At 39.0% G+C, this 21,065-nt stretch overlaps 2 protein-coding genes across 7 annotated transcripts in view; one reads left to right on the forward strand and one right to left on the reverse strand.

Annotated features, from left to right (window-relative positions):
* The window catches only part of AASDH (aminoadipate-semialdehyde dehydrogenase), a 42,519-nt gene extending 31,143 nt beyond the window's left edge, over nucleotides 1-11,376 (forward strand). For 4 of the 6 annotated variants that reach the window (XM_023737318.1, XM_023737319.1, XM_023737321.1 and 1 more), the window contains 4 exons: nucleotides 6,002-6,165; nucleotides 7,470-7,592; nucleotides 8,349-8,480; nucleotides 10,189-11,376. In XM_023737318.1, the coding sequence (XP_023593086.1) occupies nucleotides 6,002-6,165; nucleotides 7,470-7,592; nucleotides 8,349-8,480; nucleotides 10,189-10,578 (809 nt within the window). In that variant the 3' untranslated portion in view covers nucleotides 10,579-11,376. The remainder of the gene's footprint in view (nucleotides 1-6,001; nucleotides 6,166-7,469; nucleotides 7,593-8,348; nucleotides 8,481-10,188) is intronic. The other 2 variants (XM_012557432.1, XM_023737323.1) reach the window with 2 other exon arrangements.
* Nucleotides 11,377-17,883: 6,507 nt separating this feature from the next.
* CRACD (capping protein inhibiting regulator of actin dynamics) overlaps nucleotides 17,884-21,065 on the reverse strand; it is a 343,775-nt gene continuing 340,593 nt past the window's right edge. Inside the window, exon 12 of the mRNA XM_023737386.1 lies at nucleotides 17,884-18,044. Within this exon, the coding sequence (XP_023593154.1) occupies nucleotides 17,884-18,044 (161 nt within the window). The remainder of the gene's footprint in view (nucleotides 18,045-21,065) is intronic.

The following is a 21,065-nucleotide window of genomic DNA, read 5'->3' on the forward strand; positions in this document are numbered from 1 at the left end:
CTGTTGGCTTTGTATAAATGCCCTTAATTATGTTGAGGAATTTCCCTTCTATTCTTATTTTGTTGACAGTTTTTTATCATGAATGGGTTTTGGTCTTTGTCAAATGCCTTTTCTGCATGAATTGACAAGATCATGTGGTTCTTGTCTTTTATTTTATTTATGTGATGAATTACATTGATTGTTTTTCTAATGTTGAATCATCCTTGCAAACTTTGTAGAAATCCCACTTGATCATGGTGAATTATTTTTTTGATATGTTGCTGAATTCTATTGGCTAGAATTTTGTTGAGAATTTTTGTGTCAGTGTTCATGAGAGATACTGGTCTGTAATTTTCTTTTTTTTTGTGGTGTCTTTACCTGGTTTTGGTATCAGGGTTATGCTGTCTTCATAGAATGAGTTTGAAAGTATTCCATCCTTTTCTATGCTCTGAAATACCTTTAGTGGTAGTGGTGTTAACTCTTCTCTGAAAGTTTGGTAGAATTCTCCAGTGAAGCCATCTGGGCCAGGGCTTTTTTTTGGTTGTAATTTTTTAATTACCTTATCAGTCTCTTCTTTTGTTATGGGTTTATTTAGTTGTTCTACCTCTGCTTGTGTTAGTTTGGGTAGGTAGTGAGTTTCTTGAAATTTGTCCATTTCCTCTAGGTTTTCCAATTTGTTAGAGTACAGGTTTTCATAGTATTCTGTCGTGATCATTTTAATTTCAGTTGGATCTATTGTGATATTATGCATCTCATTTCTTACATGGGTTATTTGCTTCTTCCCCTGTTTTTCTTTTCTCAGTTTGGCCAGTAGTTTATTGATTTTGTTGATGTTTTCAAAGAACAATCTTTTGGTCTCCTTAACGCTTTCAATTGTTTTTTAATTCTCTGTTTCATTTCATTCTGCTCTAATTCTTATTATTTCCTTACTTCTGGTGCCCGAGGGCTTCTTTTGCTGCTTTTTTTCTACTTGTTCAAGTTAAAGGGTTAATGTTTTGATTTTGGCCCTTTCTTCTTTTTTGATGTTTGCATTTATTGCTGTAAACTGACCTCTGAGCACTGCTTTTGCTGTGTCCCAAAGGTTCTGGTAGGATGTGTTTTCATTCTCATTTGATTCTATGAATTTCTTTATTCCATCCTTAATTTCTTCTATAACCCAGTAGTTTTTGAGCAAGGTGTTCAGTTTCCATGTGTTTGATTTTTTTCCCTTGCTTTTTCTGTTATTGATTTCTACTTTTATGGCTTTATGGTCAGAAAAGATGCTTTGTAATATTTCGATGCTTTGGATTCTGTTAAGGCTTGCTTTATGGCCTAATATGTGATCTATTCTGGAGAATATTCTGTGTGCGTTGGAAAAGAAAGTATACTTGGCTGCAGTTGGGTGGAGTGTTCAGTGTATGTCCATGAGATCCATTTGGTTGATTGTGGCATTTAGATCTTCCATGTCTTTATTGAGCTTTTTTCTGGATGTTCTGTCCTTCACTGAAAGTGGTGTCTTGAAGTCTCCTACTATTATTGTGGAGCTATCTCTCTCTCTTTTCAATGCTGTTAGGGTTTGTTTTATGTATTTTGGAGTCCTGTCATTGGGTACATAAATATTTATTATAGTTATGTCCTCCTGGTGTGTTGACCCTTTAATCATTATATAGTGTCCTTCCTTATCTTTTGTAGTGGATTTTCCTTTAAAGTCTGTTTTGTCAGGGATTAATATTGCCACTCCTGCTGTTTTTTGAGTCTTGTTTGCCTGATACATTTTTTTCCATCCTTTGAGTTTTAGCTTGCGTGTGTCATTACGTCTAAGGTGTGTCTCTTGTAGGCAGCATATAGACGGATTGTGTTTTTTTTATCCAGTTTACCACTCTGTGTCTCTTTATTGGTGCATTTAGTCCATTTACATTCAGCGTAATTATTGGTAGGTATGAGTTTACTGCTCTCATTTTGATGTCTTTTTTTGTATGTTGTTCACAGTTTCTTTCTTCCATTTAATTTTCTGTGCTGAGTTGTTTTTCCAGTCTTTTATTTCTTTATATTGCCTGATTTCATCTCCATATGAAAAATCTATGACTACATTTTTTAGTCCCTCTTTTTTGTTTTAATGTCATCTTTTACATATTGACAACTCTGTTTCCCTATTTTCAGCGTTTTAGCTTTGATTAATTTTTGTGACTTCCCTCTCTGGGTTTATACCTGGTTGCTCTGTACTGCATTCTACTCTTGGGTTCTTATCTGATGTTAACTGATTTTCTAACCGGAGGACTCCGTTTAGTGTTTCTTGTAATTTTCATTTGGTTTTTACAAATTCCCTAAACTTCTGTTTATCTGGAAATGCCCTAATTTCACCATTATATTTGAGAGACAGTTTTGCTGGATGTATAATTCTTGGCTGGCAGTTTTTTTCCTTCAGGGTTTTATATGTGTCATCCCATTGCCTTCTTGCCTGCATAGTTTCTGCTGAGTAGTCCAAGGTTAGTCTTATTGACTCTCCTTTGTAAATGACTTTTCGTTTATCCCTAGCTGCTCTTAAAATTCTCTCTTTATCTTTGGTTTTGGCAAGTTTGATTATAAAATGTCTTGGTGACTTTCTTTTGGGATCTACCTTATGTGGGGTTCGATGAGCATCTTATATAGATAACTTCTCATCTTTCATGATATCAGGGAAGTTTTCTGCCAACAAGTCTTCAATAATTCTTTCTTTATTTTCTGTTATCCCCCAGTTTTGGTACTGCAGTTACTCATAGGTTATTCCTCTTGATAGAGTCCCGCATAATTCTTAGAGTTTCATTTTTTTTAAAATTCTTTCATCTGATTTTCCTCAGTTAAGTTGGTGTCAAGTGCTTTATCTTCAGTCTGACTAATTCTGACTTCCACTGCCTCAATTCTGCTCCCGTGACTTTCTGTTGAGTTGTCTAATTCTAAAATTTTATTGTTAATCTTCTGGATTTCGACTGCTGTCTGTCTGTGGATTCTTGCAGCCTATTAAATTTGTCATTATGCTCTTGAATGACCTTCTTAAGATCCTCTGTTGCTTTGTCTGTGTGTTCTTTCGCTTGTTCTGCATTTTACCTGATCTTCCTGATCTCTTGAAGAGTTCTGTATATTAATCTTTTGTTTTCTACCTTTGGTAATTCCAAGAAATGCTCTTCCTCTGGAAAATTTCTTGATTCTTTATTTTGAGAGCTTGCTAAAGCCATCATGATCTGCTTCTTTATGTGATTTGATGTTGACTGTTGTCTCCGAGCCATCAGTAAGTTATTATATTTATTTATTTTAATGTTTGCTTACTGTGCCCTGCCTTCTTGTTTTGTCTTGTTTTGATATGCCCAAATAGGCTGCTCGGGTGAGCTAGTTTGATTATTGGCGCCTTTGAAGCTCTAAGGTCCTGTCACCATGTGGTTAGAGCTGTTACTAGGCATGTGAGTCCAGGTGTCTGTTTACTTTTCTTGTATGATTTCAGCTCAGGTGTCCAGGTAGTTGGTCACCAAGTGTGTGTGGTGAAAGCTGTCACCTACAGTCGTAGACAGGCATGGGTGATGGGTATAGGCACAGATATCTGGCTGCAGTAGAGGGCCATACACTGAGCAAGGCAGGAGGCTGACGGCTGCCCCTCAGTGTCTGGGAGGAAAGCGTGTCCCTGTTCCCTTGATGCATAGGTGGGTGGGTTTTGCAGCTGGACTATGAGCACCCAGTGCTGTTGGCTATAAGGACTAGGTAGGGGGCACTGCTTATTGTTGGACCCCTGTCACGGGTGGCTAGGTGGCGTGGGTGGAGCCACCAGTCCTCAGGCTCCTGATGTGGGTAGGTGAGGACCGTGCTTAATGGGCAGTGTCAGGTGTCACAAACTTGCCACTTCACCATATAGCTGAAACAGTTGAAGTTAGACTTCAGGTATATACCCTGTTGTACTGTGGTAATGAGGGCCTATGCTGTTGAAATGGGCCCACACAGGTCTGTGCAGGGGTGGAAGTCATTCAAAGTCCGTGGACCCCTGATAACTGTGCCTAGACAAAGGAGCTGAGTTCCTGGCTTAGGGGAGCAGGCAGATTATTTTTTCCACTGTTCATTAATTTGTTCCTTCTCCAAGGCCGGGAGAATGGCTCAGGGCACATGACAGGTCCTACTTCCGGCCCAGGGGGATTGGCAATCGCTGAAGCCGACCCGGGACCCGGTGCAGAATGGGGAAGGGAGAGGTCAATGGGAGAGGGTTTTTTCCTTAAGGGGGTGTTTTTTGATCCGTGCGTTAGGCCAGACACAAGCACTTCTATTTCTCTGATTGAGCACTGCTTCTCACTGGTTCTGGATCCCCGAGTAGACTCTCTGCCGCTGCGTCCCTCCTGATGTGGAAAATGCATCCCGAGTACCACTGCTTGCCTCACCGTGTATGTGAGCCAGTCCGGCCTGATGTTTCTGAACCTTCTCTCCCTCCCCTGCCGCTCAGTCCTATTTCTCAACTTTGCCTTTGATGCTCAGAGCTCCTAGATTGTCATATATAATTGATTCACTTGTTTTTTCGGGTCTTTATTGTAAGAGGGACCACAGGAAGCATCTGACTACTCTGCCATCTTGGCCCCACCTAGCGGTAGGATTTTTTAATTGAAATGAGCTGAAAGAAATGTATTGCCTACCTGAGTCCTGGGAGGTTTTCCTGTGTAGGACATTTCTCTTCCCCATCACTCAGCATGCTGCTGCTGTCTTGCTATTAAGCAGTAACTGCCAGAAAAAAGACAGCACAGAAAGTATCCTGGATATTGAGCCTCAAGTGAGCAGCAATGGCAGTGACCGCAGGCAGAGTCTAGATCTAGCCCTAGTAGCTATCCCCAAGCTCCACTTCCACTGATTTACATGAACTTCAGGGAATGTGAGTGATCTCCACGTTGTAGATTTTGACCACTGCTCCTTCTAACGAGGTTATTTTGGCCACCCGACGTCAGAGACTCCTGCCTTGTCTTCTCATCCATAGCAGCAGTTTGAGAAAGGCAGTTTACAAAGTTGTTAAGAGCACAGTCTTTGGAGCTCACTAAATTTAAGCCATTGTTAATAAGTTAGCATTTCTTGAACACCTATGCACTGGACATTTATCCACATTATCTTAATTCGCACAATAACTGTTGAAGTAGATGTGTCTGCATTCTGCAGAAGAATAAACTGATGCTCAGTGATGCTTGGTAATGATGGCCGTGATGAGATTTGCATCCAGGTCTGTCAGGCTTCTCTCCGCTGCAGCACGTCTCATTGTTTTCTTGGTAATGAAGCACTTCATAGTACTTCTCAAAAATAAGGTGTACCATACCAAGTAAATAGGTATTTTACACAAGTCGTTATTGTTCAGTTTCTGCTTTACATTGCTGAAATTTAAAGCAGATGAGCTGAACATAGGAGTCCAGGTATACCTGCAGAGAATCAAATATAAATTGCCATGACGTAGGCTAAAGAATTGTTTTTCAAAATTAGTCCAAAGGATTAATGGACCACAAGTACCACAGCCTCCACCAGACTGAGTCCAGTACAACTAGGTGGTGTCTGGCTACCACCACTGACTGCTCTGACAGGGATCACAACAGAGGGTCCTGGATAGGGCTGGAGAAAAATGTAGAACAAAATTCTAACTCACAAAAAAAAAAAAAGCAGACAAACTGGTCTGACAGATACTGGAGAAACCACCAGAGTATGGCCCCTGGACACCCTTTTTGCTCAGTAATGAAGTCACTCCTGAGGTTCACCCTTCAGCCAAAGATTAGAGATGCCCATAAAACAAAACAAGACTAAATGGGCACACCAGCTCAGGGGCAAGGATGAAAAGGCAGGAGGGGACAGGAAAGCTGGTAAACGGGAACCCAAGGTTGAAAAGGGAGAGTGTTGACATGTCATGGAGTTGGCAACCAATGTCACAAAACAATATGTATGTTAATTGTTTAATGAGAAGCTAGTTTGCTCTGTAAACCTTCACCTAAAGTACAATTAAAAAAAAATATTGTTTTTCAGTGACATATCTAAGTCTCGTTTTTTATATTTAATTTCCCTACAGGCTGTTATAATGGGTTAATTTACGTTCTGAGAAGTAATAGTGGAGAAAAACACTGGGTATTTACCACCCAGGATGCCGTCAAAAGCTCTGCAACCATGGACCCAACCACAGGACTCCTTTACATCGGTTCTCATGACCAGCATGCATATGCTTTGGATATTTATGTAAGAATTCACCTCATCAGTCTCCGCCACCGTAAGCAGAGGAGAGTGTGACACTGTTAGGTGCTGTTCATTCTGAGAGCAGGTGTTAACTATCTCCCAAGTTTAGTGTGCTCTGGGAAGAACAAGGGGTTAATTGTCTTTATGTCTTAAGAAATTTTTACCTTCCTTACCAAATTTTCCATAAATACATTTGCTGCTCAGAGTTTTGAAATGTTAAGAGCTTAGAGTTATTATCTTGACAATAGAAAAAAAAAAAATCACAAAGAAAATATCAATAAGACCTGATTGCATTAAAAAAAATTACATGACAAGGATTATAAAATTAAACAAGTTGGGGAAAATGTTTGAAACTAATGTGACAAAAAGTTAAAACTCATGGGTATAAATAAAAAGAGCAAATACAGATAAATAAGAAAAATACCAAGATTCAGAAAGAAAAACAAGGGACATAAACACACAGGTCCCCAAAGAAGAAGTGGCTAGTAAATATATTTAACTATTTTACACTTTCTATAATCAAAGGAATGAAAAACTGAGACAAACAGATGGTATTAGTTTAGAAAAGATACTGGAATGCTTCAGCCATGCTGATGACAGTGGTTACAAGTTGTAACTGGTGGCGCCTCTAAGAAAAACAATTTGGCAATAGGTAAAAATCTCATGTCCTTTGATCTAGTAAAATTCTTCTTCTAGGAATGTATCCCGACAAAATAATCACAAACGTGGACAAATAATATGCACCAAGATGCCTATTTTCAAGTTCTTTGTAATACCATGAAGTGAGATCCTAACAGTGTTCAGTAAAGGAAAGAGATAAATTATTTTATGTTTATATGAAATAATATTATGCATTAAAATTATATTTAAAAGTTTTACAAAACAAGTGAGCGAAACAAGATGCCAAGTTGTATATTCAAAATGATCTCAACTATATTAAATTGCGTATATATGTACCAAGGAAACCCTGGTGGCGTAGTGGTTAAGAGCTATGGCTGCTAACTAAAAGGTCGGCAGTTCAAATCCACCAGGAGCTCCTTTGAAACCCTATGGAGCAGTTCTGCTCTGTCCTATGAGTCGGAATCGACTTGATGGCAACGGGTTTTTTTTAATATGTACCAAAAAGAGAAGATGCTACAATTTTTCACAGTGGTTATCTCTTGAGTGGTGGCTTTTTGTCTTCCTTATACTGATTCTCCACAGTGGTCATGTATTACTTTTACATAAAAATTAAAAGTTATATTAAATAGAATATATGGTTTGTTAACTATGAGCAAAAAACAATTCATTTGCTTTCTCTTTTGCAGGAAAAGACATGTGTTTGGAAGTTAAAATGTGGAGGAACTGTTTTTTCTTCTCCATGTTTGAGCCTGATTCCACATCACATATATTTTGCTACACTAGGAGGACTTCTACTGGCTATAAATCCCGTAGGCATAAAATAATATGTACTGATTTTATTACCTATCTTTTCTTTAATATTCTTTTATTTTTTGTTTGAATTCTGAGCATTTGTGGTAGTTTTCAGTTAGATATGGATTCCCTGGGTCTTGCAAACAGTTAATGTGTTCAGCTGCTAGCCGAAAGGTTGGCAGTTCAAGTCTACCCAGAGGAAGTTTTTCAGAAGAAAGGCCTGACGATCTACTCCTAAAAGTCAGCCATTGAAAACCCTGTGGAACACAGTTCTGCTTTGACACACGGGGTCACAATGAGTCGGGATCGACTCAATGGTAATTGGTACTGGTAATATCAGATATATAGTAGATATGACTGAACCAGAATTCATTAAAAATGATTGACATGAAATTTAGAAAGATGAAAAAATCTGAATTTCCATTCATACCTTTTATCTATTTTTTAAATTGGCAGAATTTTAAAAATCTATTCATATTAAGAACTTCATGTTCATCCTAAGGACAGATTTTGTATGCTAGTTATTTCTTAACTTGTTTTATTGCAAGTTTTTATCCTAGCTCTTAACAGCACTGATCAGTTTTATAGTTATGTGTATGTATACTAGCTTCATTTCTATGTGTACGAGCTTCATTTTTAATGTCAGCATGCCATTATAGCATTTTCTGATGTTTATAGCTCTGCCTTTGGGAAGATGGATAAGTTTGTTTTATAAAGGGTAATTGATTACTAGAATGATTTTAATGCTATGAATTGCTTTTTGCCCTTGACAGGCCACTGGGGATAGAGTTTGGAAACATTTCTGTGGAAAACCACTCTTCTCTTCTCCACATTGTTGCCTACAGTATATTTGTATTGGCTGCGTAGATGGGAATTTACTCTGCTTTACTCATTTTGGAGAACAGGTGAAAATTTCTAGTTTTACGTATCTTTTTCAAAGGCATAGTGTGGGTGACAACTAAAGTAAAAATTTAAACATGTTTATTCAACTCTTTGTGTTGTGAACTAATTCTCTTTTAATTATTAAGCCATAAGTTTCTTAATTTTAAAATGCTTTAATAGGTTTTAAAGGTTTTTACCCAAACATTGTTATACTTCTTTTGCCACCCCTCCCCCAGTTTTCAACATATGACCAGTTTTTACTCAATTGTAATTTAACTTCTGTTAAGGTTATGAAAGTTTAAAGAAACCCTTGCTTTTTAATATGAAAACCAAAATCTGTTGTGCAACCAAAATTCCATGACTTTTGCTCTCACTCCTCAGTTTCATGACTGACAATGTACTTTCCTTCTGGGTTATTTTAGATTTTCAGTTGGGGTCAGGCATAATCTCCACTTCTTTAAATACCCACAAGTGACTATCAATTATATGGCCCAGCTTTAGCTGTACACTTGATTTTAGGGGTTATTTTATGGATTTGAGAGTGCTAGCACCAACATAAGTTAGTCTGTTTATGACCAGTGTTGATTCAGTTGACCTGTATGCTTTTAATTCTACATTCACCCCTCATAGCTTTAGCAGTTCTTTTTCTCTGTGTGACAATTTCTTTGTGATGAAATGTTTTATTATAGTCACTTAATATTTTTATTTACAAAGTAATTTGAATGTATTCTCACCATTACATGTCTGAGAAGTAAGAAGATACAAATGATATTACTCCTAGTTTTTTGGATAAGCCATAGAAAGATTAGAATGATATTGTCCAAGTCAGGGACGGAACTGAGATTACAAATGCTGTTTTGTGAATATGCCCACTGTTTTGTTTTTGGTTTTCATTATGCTGCTGTTATTGTGCATTTGTAAATACTACCCTACATTTATGTCTTTTCTTCCTTGTGTCTGTTTTGTAAAAATTTGGCTGACAGGTTTGTCCATAATAGCTTTGAAATAAACAAATAGTATATATCGCCCGGGCAGACACACAACTCATAGCCTTGTTTAAAGCTCTGATTAAGTACTGTACATAAACTCTTCCTTTTGGTCCATTAACTTTGTTCTCTCCACATCAAGAAACTAGAGTAAGATACAGTTTTTAATAAGGTACATCAAACTCAATGCAGTTTTATCTTTGAGCTCAGTGTCTTTGGAACTTAATAGTAATAACTCGAGTGGGGTGCAAAATTAATTTACTTTGTAATATTACATAGCAGTGAAGCATGTAATAGTAACGTTCCAGTGCATTTTGTCCTGGGTTGTACCACTGGAACAGAAGTCTAATATGAGGATGCTACTTTTCAGAAAAAGCTGCTATTTTCTCTGTGTGTTGTTGCTAGGTGCTGTCGAGTCAGTTCTGACTCACTGCAGCCACTGTGTCAGTCCATCTTGTTGAGGGTCTTCCTCTCTTTCAGTGACCCTCTACCTTACCAAGCATGATGTCCTTCTTCAGAGACTGTTCCTTCCTGATAACATGTCCAAAATACATGAGACAAAGTCTTGCACCCTTGCTTCTAAGGAGCATTCTGGCTTGTCCTTATTCTACACTCTGTGTGTAGTTACTGTTAAAATAGCCTGCATCTCTTGCAGTTTCATTAAGAGCCTCTTAAAGCTTTAATCCAAGGGAGAATTGTTGCAATTAGATGAATGAATGATCTTTGCTTTTATCGCCCTGTTCAGGTTTGGCAGTTCTCTACCAATGGACCAATCTTTTCATCCCCATGTACCTCAGCATCAGAGCAAGAGATATTTTTTGGTTCCCATGATTGCTTTATCTACTGTTGTAACATGAAAGGACACCTCCAATGGAAATTTGAAGCTACTTCAAGGGTATATGCAACACCATTTGCTTTCCAGAACCACAATTACAGTGATGAAACACTGTTGGCAGCAGCGTCTACTGATGGGAAACTCTGGATCTTGGAATCAAAGAGTGGACAGTTGCAAAGCGTGTATGAACTTCCTGGAGAAGTCTTCTCTTCTCCTGTGGTCTGGGAATCAATACTTATTATTGGGTGTAGAAATAATTATGTTTATTGTCTGGATTTATTGGGTGGCAATAAAAAATAATCAGGTGCAGTCCTTACTAGCATATATCTGAAATGTTTGAAAATATTTTACAATTTTAGAGTTATGTGGATAGTCTTATTTTATATTAAAAATTTTATTTTTGTTAAGAAATGTTTATTTTATTGGAGAAACTCTTATTTTACTTCTTCTAGGAGCCACAAAAGCTGTTAAGAGGAGCTATTTAGAGAACTAAATACCTCAATATATTTAGTAGCACTTTTTTAAAATTACGCTACAGATATTCTAATTTTCTAACTGAAAGAGGTGAAATAGACAGTTATCAAGTGTTCTTTTAAAAGACCCTTGTGGGAAAAAAAGATCAGAGTATACTTAATGAGTTAAAAGCTTAGTCTGTAATGTGACATACCATTTACTCATTTACAGTGAGATTCATGACAAAAAGTTTTCAAAGTTAGGATCTGTTCATTGAATTAGGTTCCTCATTTAGTATTTTTAAGTGAACAAGATACCAGCATAGAATAAAATATTTATACTGTATAGTTGCAAGTTGATGTACCTTCTTTTCTCAATTTTTAATATCTGACCCTTGATGGCAAGTGTAACAATATTTCTCAATTTATTAGAGTTTGGTGCTGTAACATCTTCTTTGGTCCAGTGGCTTGGGAGTAAGGAACACAACAAAAACCAGGAAAGAAAAAACAAAACAAAACTCTATACTTTTAAGTATAATGATTTCTCTGAATGTTTAATTGCTGCTTCATTCATCATATAGCACTTTGTTCCTGCTTGCATTGGCCTGGTATTAAGTCTCCCTCATCAGATTATATACTCTTTGATACTAGGGGATATGGTAGTCTGGCAGCTGGTGGCCCCCAGTAAACTGTACCTCCTGGTCGTTGTGCCCTTTTTGCAGCCCCATTCCCTTATATCTGGGTTTGGCCTATGATTTGCTTTAACCTATAGGATGCAGTGGAGATGACACTGTACCATGCTTGAGCCTAAGTAAGCCTGGAGAAATTCTGGCAACTTCTGCTTTTGTGATTTTGGGAGTCCTGGCTGTCACATAAGAAATCTGGCTGCTTGTTGGAGAGGCCATGTAGTGAGAAAGCAGCCCTGTGTACACTGAGAACTGAACAACTCAGTTAACAGTGACAGCCAGAGTCCCACACACATGGCCCTGGTTGAGCCATTCCAGCCAACCTGCAGCTGTTTGAGCTGTCTTCGCTGTGGTGCCAGACATTTAATTCCTGACCCACAGAATCATGAGAAATAATAAAATGGTAGTTGTTTTAAGCCACTGAGTTCTGGGCTGGCACTAAGGTTGGGGTAGTGTGTTACGCAGCAAAGGATAACCGAAACAGAGATTGTGTCATTCTTTTCCATATCACTTAAAATGCTTAATATACGAAAAATGAATGTTTTGATTTTCCTTAAAATTTCATATTATAGCTCATGATGCTTATGAATTTAGCCACTACTAGTAGTAGTGGAGCCCTGGTGGCGCAGTGGTTAAGAGTTTGGCTGCCAACCAAAAGGTTGGCAGTTGAAATCTACCAGCTGCTCCTTGGAAACCCTGTGGGGCAATTCTGCTCTGTCCTGTTTGCTATGAGTTGGAATTGACTTGACGGCAGTGGGTTTGGTTTGGTTTACTAGTAGTAGTAAGGAGCCCTGGTGATGCAGTGGTTAAGTGCTCAGCTGCTAACCAAAAGTTTGGCAGTTTGAATCCACTCAGCAGCTCTACGGGAGACAGATCTGGTGATCTGCTCCCATAAAGATTACAGCCAAGAAGATTCTATGAGGCCGTTCTACTCTGTCAGGTGTTTACTGTAAAATTCAAAAATCTATTTGAATGGCACCTAACAACACCACTAAAAACCAGACCCATTGCCGCTGAGTCAATTCTGACTCATAGCGACCATATAGGACAGAGTAGAATTGCCCCATAGGGTTTCCAAGGAGCGCCTGGTGGATTCAAACTGCCAACCTTTTGGTAAGCAGCCATAGCTCTTAACCACTACACCACCAGAGTTTCCAACAGCAACGCTCGTAGTAGTAATAATCACAATTACGCCCCAGACACTGCTAAGCAGTTGAAGTAACAAAAATGTACTTTGTTGCTGATCTTTCTCCTGTCTGTACAGTCAACTGTGGTATCATTTAGTTTATCCAGTTATACTTCAGTAAAACCTCAAATATCAAGCATGCCAGAGTTCTTGGGTGCAAGTAATAGAAGCCAAGTCAGGCTATTCTAAGCAGAAGGGAATTTTTAAGAGGAATATTGAGTAGCTCATGGAATTGTGAAGAGGGTTAGAGATTTGTAGCCAGGAACAATGAATGCCTGAGAGCACCATAGCATTTTGGCCTGGTGAAGGAACAGCTGCTATTCTTAAACCTTTAAATGCTCAACTTACGGCTGACACCATGAACACTGTTCCCCGCCACTGGCATCACTGCTGCTGCTGCTCCAGCAACGTGACCGTGCTGCAGCTGCTGCTGCTGCCAGGCTTCCTCACAGTTCACCTGCCAAGAGCCAAAACTGAACCAGCTGCTGTTGAGTTGGTTCTGACTCATGGCAACCACATGTGTGTTGAGTAGAATTGTGCTCCATAGGGTTTTCAATCGCTGGTTCTTTTTGTAGAAATAGATCACCAGGCCTTTCTCCCAAGGCATCTCTTGGTGGACCTGAACCGCCAGTCTTTCAGTTAGCAGCTAAGCACTTAGCCATTTGCTCTACTCAGGGACTACATGTCTTTTGATCAGTTGCTCCCAATTCAGAATCCCTTCGAAGTGGAACTCAGGTCCCTTGCCTTCAAGGAAGTCTAGGAAAGCGCTTATCAGGCATGTCTTCTGTGGTGGGAGGTGGGTATACCTCTCACCAAGACCCATGAGTTAGAGAAGCCCCCAAACATAGAATGGGGATTCAGGTGCTGGGTAGTCAAAAACAGTGGCATATATTTGGGACAGATTTTGTGTGCGTGTGCGTGTGCGTGTGCGTGTGCGTGTGCGTGCACGTGCTTTAGGTGAAAGTTTACAGCTCAAGTTAATTTCTCATACAAAAATTTATACACATATTGTTATGTGACACTAGTTGCAATCCCTATAATGCACTCCGCCTTTCCACCTCGGGTTTCCTGTGTCCATCCATCCAGCTCCTGTCCCTTCCTGCCTTCTCATCCTGCCTCTTGACAGGAGCCACCCATTTGGTCTTGTGGACAGATTTTTGTAACTACTTTAGATCAGTGCTTTTGGAAACAATGTGCCTATGGATCACCTGGAGCACCTGCTAAAGTACACATGTGGGCTGGGAGAGGGTGAGGACAGCGATCAGGAACAGGGCGCTGCTGAGGGACACTGGAGCTTCAGGCAAAAGGAAAAACCAGTAATACTCTGTATTTCAAATTTTGATACTCATGAGTATTTTTGCATAAATTTTGGATTTTTTATATATTGCATTAAAAATTTATCTTGATTACTGAGTATTTTGGCACCTGAGGCCTCACTTCTCCATGATTCAGCAGATATTGGATGGGGGGCGGTCCTAAACTCTACATTTCTAACATGCTCTCAGTTGACACAGATGCAGCTATTCCATGGCTCACACTTTTTTTTTTTTACTATCTATCTCCAAAAGTAGACCCGTTGTTATTTTCTACATTTTACATGTACAACTCGGTGACACTGATTACATTCTTCAAGTTGTGCAACCACTCTCACCTCCTTTTCCAAATTGTTCCCTCCTCATTAACATAAACTCACCACCCGCTAAGGTTCCAATGTAATCTTTTGAGTTGGTGTTGTCAATTTAATCTCATATAGATAGACTTTAAAAGAGTACAGTGCACATGACAGACATTCTTTACTAGTTAGCTAAACTCTTGTTTGGTTTTAAGAAGGCTTCAGGGGATATTCTTGGTTTAAGGTCCAAAGGTTATCTCAGGGCAATAGTTTCAGGGGTTCATCCAGCCTCAACAGCTCCAGAAAGTCTGGACTCCATGAGAATTTGACATTCTGTTCTGCATTTTCCACCTTTTGATCAGGATTCATCTATAAAATCTTTGATCAAAACACTCAGTAATGGTCCATGGCCCACACTTTGAGTAAGGTGGGCTTTAGGATCATTTTGTCTCAGAGTCAGACCATTAAATTCTAATTGAAAAAAAAAGCTGCAGACTTGATTCTGACTCTTGGCAACTCCATATGTTGCAGAGTAGACTGTGCTCCATAGGGTTTTCAAGGCTGTGACCTTTTGGAAGTAGATCACCAGTCCTTTATTCCTAGGCACCTCTAGGTGGGTTTGAACAACCAACCTTTCGGTTATAGTCAAGCGCTTAACCATTTGTGCCACTCAGGGACTCCCAATTCCAACTTAGGACCAAGGTAAAAATTTTACTTGCCCCTGACAGTTATTTTTCAACAACAAAAAAAAAAACACAGTGAAAAATACAACAAATTACCATATAAATGCCTGACAATTTTTCTTGTTCCACAAAAGCGACATAAATATAATGAGACTGCTAGTAGAGAGTCACTGAAATTAGTAAGTTTAACATGAAAAGGAAACTCCACCAGTGCTGAAGATCTTGTGGGTATTTTTTATTGAAAGATCTTTTCCCTTCAATAATGGACATTTTACATTAAAACTTTATACAACCAAAATCTCAATATTAAAATCACACTAAGGTATTTTCATTGTAAGTCTCTAAATTTTATTGTTGGTAAAAAATATTACAAGACACTTGTAATTCTAATGTTTCTGCTTTAAAATAAGCAAACTAAACATCACAGGAAGAGACAATACATACTATACATTTGCTGATAACTGGCTAAAATTATAATTTAATAGTAATAATGCTCGTGTAAGAAACAATTGCACTTGAAAAATTAAAAAAGTAAACAAAAAAACTCTAGTTTTATATATAAGTCTATAAACAGAGGTTAATCATCTATAACCTTGCTGGGAGAAGTGTATGTATGTTTAAATTTAAAAAAAAAAGTTAAGCTTGTGTTTAATGTAGCATTAATTAATTTAAAAAAAAAAAAAAACTGCCTTGAATTTTTACATATGTTTTTACAGAATTTCCCCAGGCTGTTGAGTAGAAAAGACTGCAACACAACTAAAGCAAAATAACACTTCATTGGTATTTAGTGCAAATTTGGGGTGATTTTTACATGAAATGTTAAATGTGTACCCTTTAGAAGTTGTTGGAAGTAAGTACTGCGACTGTCCTCTCCTCAGTATGCTCATCTTTTAAAGATGCTGATATAAAATTTTTAACTGAGGTATTTCTTCTACTTTTTATGCAGGCAGAGTTGACTGTCTACCATTCTTTGTTAATGATTTGACTCATCACCCCTTTCTGCCATTACTGTGATATTACCCAAGTCTTACAGGATGAAAGAAAAAGTCAATTCAGAAGAATTACTGTAATACTATAATTCCATGGCTCTAGAAGGAAAGAGTCCCACTAAAAAGTGTTATATTAGTGAGGAAACCATTGAAACTAACAAATGAATGCCTACATATAAGATTTACAAATCAGCATTAGTGTGGAAAACGTGCAGTGGAATATTAATGGCTTTCCATAGCAATAATAAAAAAAAAGTTACATTGATTCTTAACAGTCTGAGAGTCCAATATATATAGCATTAAGTCCAACTTGCAAGAGTACAATACCAGTTTGACCACACTTGCCAGCTGCTACAGTGAGGCAGAGCTATTGTTACAGAAAGAAAATGTTTTCTATATGACAAATACTAACTTTGCTGTCATCCTTCCTTCAGGGTATATGAGAGAATAACAATACATTGCATACTGAGTAGGCACAAAGGAAGTAATGATGGATACTAAAAAAATTTGCTTTAGTAGGAGAGGAAAAATAGAATGGAATTCCCTCTGTCGCCAGCAAAGGACTTGCATGCATATTTTGGAGTCAGAATCTAAGAAAAGAGCAATCTGTCAACACCATGAATTAGAAAGTTAGCATCAGCAAAATGTGGGTTTGCTGGTATGTCTATGTTTCACATAAAGTCAATTTAGGGCCATAAAAAGTGAATATACGTGACTTTTAAGCTGCCAAGTCCCTTTGTATGCAGAGTAACAAGGCCACTTAAAACTCTGAGATATTTATTAAAGGAAACAAGGTGAATGCTCTAAATTACAAACGCTACTGAACAACTGGCTCTAAATATGAAAAACTAAGTTCTGGTAAAGAAAAAACTTCCTGCAGGAAGTCCTTAGTACAAGGGCTCCAATCTTGGCTTCCTGTTAACACTCCCTGAAGACCTAAGAGCATTTTCAGAGACAAGTAATGTCAATAGCCCCTCTTATCTTGTAATAAATAGTAGGTTTGGGGGTTGTTTTTTATTATTTTTGCTGTCTAACTTTTGCTTCTTTGGGCGAAATGAGCCTCCCCTTCAGAATCGGAAAAACCAGAATGCATTAGTATCAGTGCTTCTTAACCTTTGAGAGACAGCTGAGTTCATCTGAAGAGTTTTTGCCAGAATATACATTCCTGACCCTGTCCTCACAGGATCTGATTCAGTAGGCGTGGGGTGAAACCTGGTCACTTGAAGAACCACTGCACTAGATGGGGATTCTTAGAGACAGAAAGAGAATTTATAGCTGATACAGAATTTCCTTTCTTCAAAATTAAAGTAAGTGTTCCCCAGGAGCCAGTTGGGCCAAGTACTTAACATGTCCTTAAGGAGGGAATTGGAATAACTGGATCAACAGCACTGTAGAAGTGTGAATGGATTTGCCTTTCATATACAGCTTCAGGATGGGGAAGATTCAAGAAACCACACATGGGTGCAGAGTTGGGAGCCAGACTGTTCCTCACGATTCCCGGTACTCACTGTATTCAGGAGAATGGGCATTCTTGTTTCCATGTATATGCGATCCCAATACTGTAGAAACCACCAAACAGATGGTAAGTAAACATTCTGGAGTAAAAAAATTGGAGCTGAGAACCGAACCAACCCCATTACAAAGATTGGCAAAAGCATGTGTTCTGAGTCGTGTGTGGGTGTGGAAGGACCACAGAATGGGCACGGCAGGCTCTTGTCAGGAGTTCTTAGTTTGGAGATTTTGTTTCATGTCCCTTGGATGGAATTTTCTCTTTAGAAGTAGGAGGAGCTCAAGGCATCAAGACCTAGGGTTGTGCGAATACACTCTTTACAATGAACACTGCCGGATGAGTTTCTAAACATTATTTTGGAGCCTATGAGACATGCTTCTTTTTTCTAGCTTGGTTTTTTTCCCTAAACCTTATATAAAAAATAAATAAATGAAAAGGGCAAGAGAGAAGCCAAAAACAGGCAACAGGAATGGATAAGAGTCCTTCTTTACTTAATAATCTGTGGACAATCGCTCCAGGCCTTGGCTTTCCTTTTGGCCAAAGCCAGCCAGGCTGGTTCTGTTGACACAGGGGCAGCGTCCGGCGTGGAGAACCTCTTCATGGCTTCTTTCACCAGGGGCGTGGGGGGAGCCGAATCCGAGATCTCCACTGGATTTTGTTTTGAAGGAAAAGGAGAAAGGAGTAAGTCAGAACCATGTCTGGATTTATCAGAAGTATTTGATTCAGAAAGGAAAACTCAAACAGAGAGGGAGGTTTCCTGGCCCTGTGGTAAGAACGTCCTCATTTCAGATTTAGGAAAAGAAGGCTCTGTGATAATAATTGTTGCATATGGAATTACAGTGATCACAGTGCAGTCAATTCTAATTTCTAAGAATTTCTAGACACCTCATGCTCTATACACATAATAAATAAATGGTCGATTTTGTGTTTCTAGTCATACAGCCAGTCAACTCCATGAAGAAAACAAACCAGCAGTTTGAACCTATCAGCTGATGAAGTCAAAAGCTAGCTCCTCCACTAAGCACCCCTGGTGTCCTCTACCCTCGAGTTCCACAGGTTATGCCTGCTCTCATGACATTCAATCTTCTCTAACAATTCCTTTGCACACATATCACTTTCTTTACTAGACCATGTTGTCAGCTGCTGTCATGGTGACCCCATGCACAACGGAATAAAATGCTTCCCAGTCCTGTGCCATCCCTATGATCATCTGCGATGGGACTGTTGTGATCCATAGGGTTTTCAATGGCTGATTTTCAGAAGTAGATTGCCAAGCCTTTCTTCTTTGTCTTAGTCTAGAAGCTCTGCTGAAATGTCTTCAACATTACAGCAACATGCAAGCCTCTACTCACAGGACAGATGGTAGCTGCACTTGAGGTGCATTGGCTGGGGATTGAACCTGGGTCTTCTACATGGAAGGGAAGAATTCTACCACTGAACTACCACCTTAGAGGCTTATTAAGGACAGGGTTCGTTTCTTATCTTTGGGTCCTATTCAGTGCCTGTGGCAATGACCTACACATAAGCAGTGCTCAGGAAATACTGACTGACTGAGAAGACAAATACGTCAGAACACAGGGTTGCTTTATTAACCTGGAGCCACTCTGGGTTGCATTAACCCTTTAGTACTTACAATAAATCATGCAGAGAAAGATATGACTTTGGCGCTTTCAAACTATTTTTAAAGATATTATCTCTCAGACACACCCACACAATGTTTTGCTGTTGTTATTGTTAGTTGCCATGGAGTCAATTCTAACTCATGGAGAACCCATGTGTTACAGAGTAGAACTGCTCCACAGGGTTTTCTTGGCTGTAATTTCTACTGTGTCACATGGGGTCGCTATGAGTTGGACCCGCCTCAGTGGCACCCAACAACAACCTTTTTTTTTTTTGTAGCAACAAGTAAATGTTTATTATATAATATAAAGGGAAAAAAGCCAGATACATAACAATACAGACACTGATTGCACCATTTAAATTGTATATTTTTCATTTCTATTATTTTGGTTTGTTTTCTACTCTGCCTCTTCATTTTTCATACCATCTTGTTCATGTCTTACGGCCTCTATTCCTTTTGTTAGCTCCTTAGCATCTTAAACATGCTTCCTTGAACACTTTATTTCAGATTGTTCCTAGGATACAGATTCTCCTTAAAAAAAAAAAAACTGTGTTTGTTGCATGATCCATTTCCTTGGGTCATTTGTAAAACTTTCCTATGAGCTCTTTGTCTTCACCAAGGGTTGTTCTCTGTGGGACTCTGCTATTCCCTGGTCTGGGAGATGTGGATTTGCTTCTCCTCTGCCCAGAGCCTAGTAGTTTCAACAATTCTTGGCCCGTTTTTATGTTAATATCTCAGTGCCTTGGGGGTATGGTTTGCCATCCCAGTGCCATCAAGTAGACTCCAACTCATGGTGACCCCATGGGTGTCAGAGTAGATCTGTGTTCCACGGGGTTATTAGTGGCTAATTTTTCAGAAGTAGATCACCAGGCTTTTCATCCAATGACAACCTTAACAGAAGCAGATTGCCAGGCCGTTTCTTCCACAGCACTGTTGGGTGTGTTTGACTCACCAACCTTTAGGTTAGCAGTCGAGTGCAAATTGTTTGTGCCACTGACGGGCCTTACATAATGTTTAGAACTCTTAATTCCTTGCATATAAGATCAAATGAAACAATGCCTGTGGAAGTATTATTTTTATTTTTTTAGGAGCCCCTGAGTGGCGCAAATGGCTGTGCTTGATTACTAGCTGAAAGACAAGCCAAAAGATTGGCGGTTTGAACCCACCCAGAGGTGTCTTGGAAGACAGGCCTGGTGATCTGCTTCCAAAAGGCCACAGTCTTGAAAACCCTGTGGAGTAGTTCTACTCTGCAACACATGGGGTCTCCCTGAATTGAGATTGACTCGACGGCAACTAACAACAACAAAATTGCTATCAAATATAAAGGGGTGTGTGTGTGTGTGTGTGTGTGTGTGTGTGTGTGTTTCTCACCAAATAGTAAACATAGTTTTAATAGTCAGATGTCCTTACATTTCCAGACCTCAGCTAGCAGGTAACCAAGGAATAGAAAGCCCAGGGTCTCAGGACTGGGTGCCCTCCTCCGGGGAACAGTGGTGTCTGGTGTGGAAGATGCAACCTATCAAGCCCTGGGAGGAAGCTTGTTAGGTTTATCCATACTCCAAGTGATTTGGAATAAGCAAATAGTTGGGAGCATTCTTAGATCATCTCACCTTTTAACAGAAGAGAGAATTTAAAAAAAAAAAAAAAAAAAAGTGCATTGGTCTCTTATGTGTTAACCAACATATAAAAGCTGCTGTTGTTGCAGTCCAGGGACAAGGACTAGACGGCAGAAGGGAACAGGAAAGCTGGTGATAGGGAACCCAAGGTTGAGTAAGGATAGTGTTGATGTGAGGTTGTTAACCATTGTCATAGGGCAACATGTGTACTGTTTAATGAGAAACTATTTTGTTCTGTAAACCTTCATCTAAAGTGAGAACAGCAGCACAATTGGAAGAACGTAATCAATGTCACTGAACTGTGCATGCAGAAATTTTTGAAATGGTGTATCTTTGGCTATGTATATTTTCACACACAAAAAAAAGGTTGAGAAGAGAGAGAGTTGACATGTCGTGGGGTTGTTAACCAATGTCATAAAACAATATGTGTAC

This window comes from Trichechus manatus, unplaced genomic scaffold, assembly GCF_000243295.1.
Source record: "Trichechus manatus latirostris isolate Lorelei unplaced genomic scaffold, TriManLat1.0 scaffold00101, whole genome shotgun sequence".
NCBI lineage: Eukaryota > Metazoa > Chordata > Mammalia > Sirenia > Trichechidae > Trichechus > Trichechus manatus.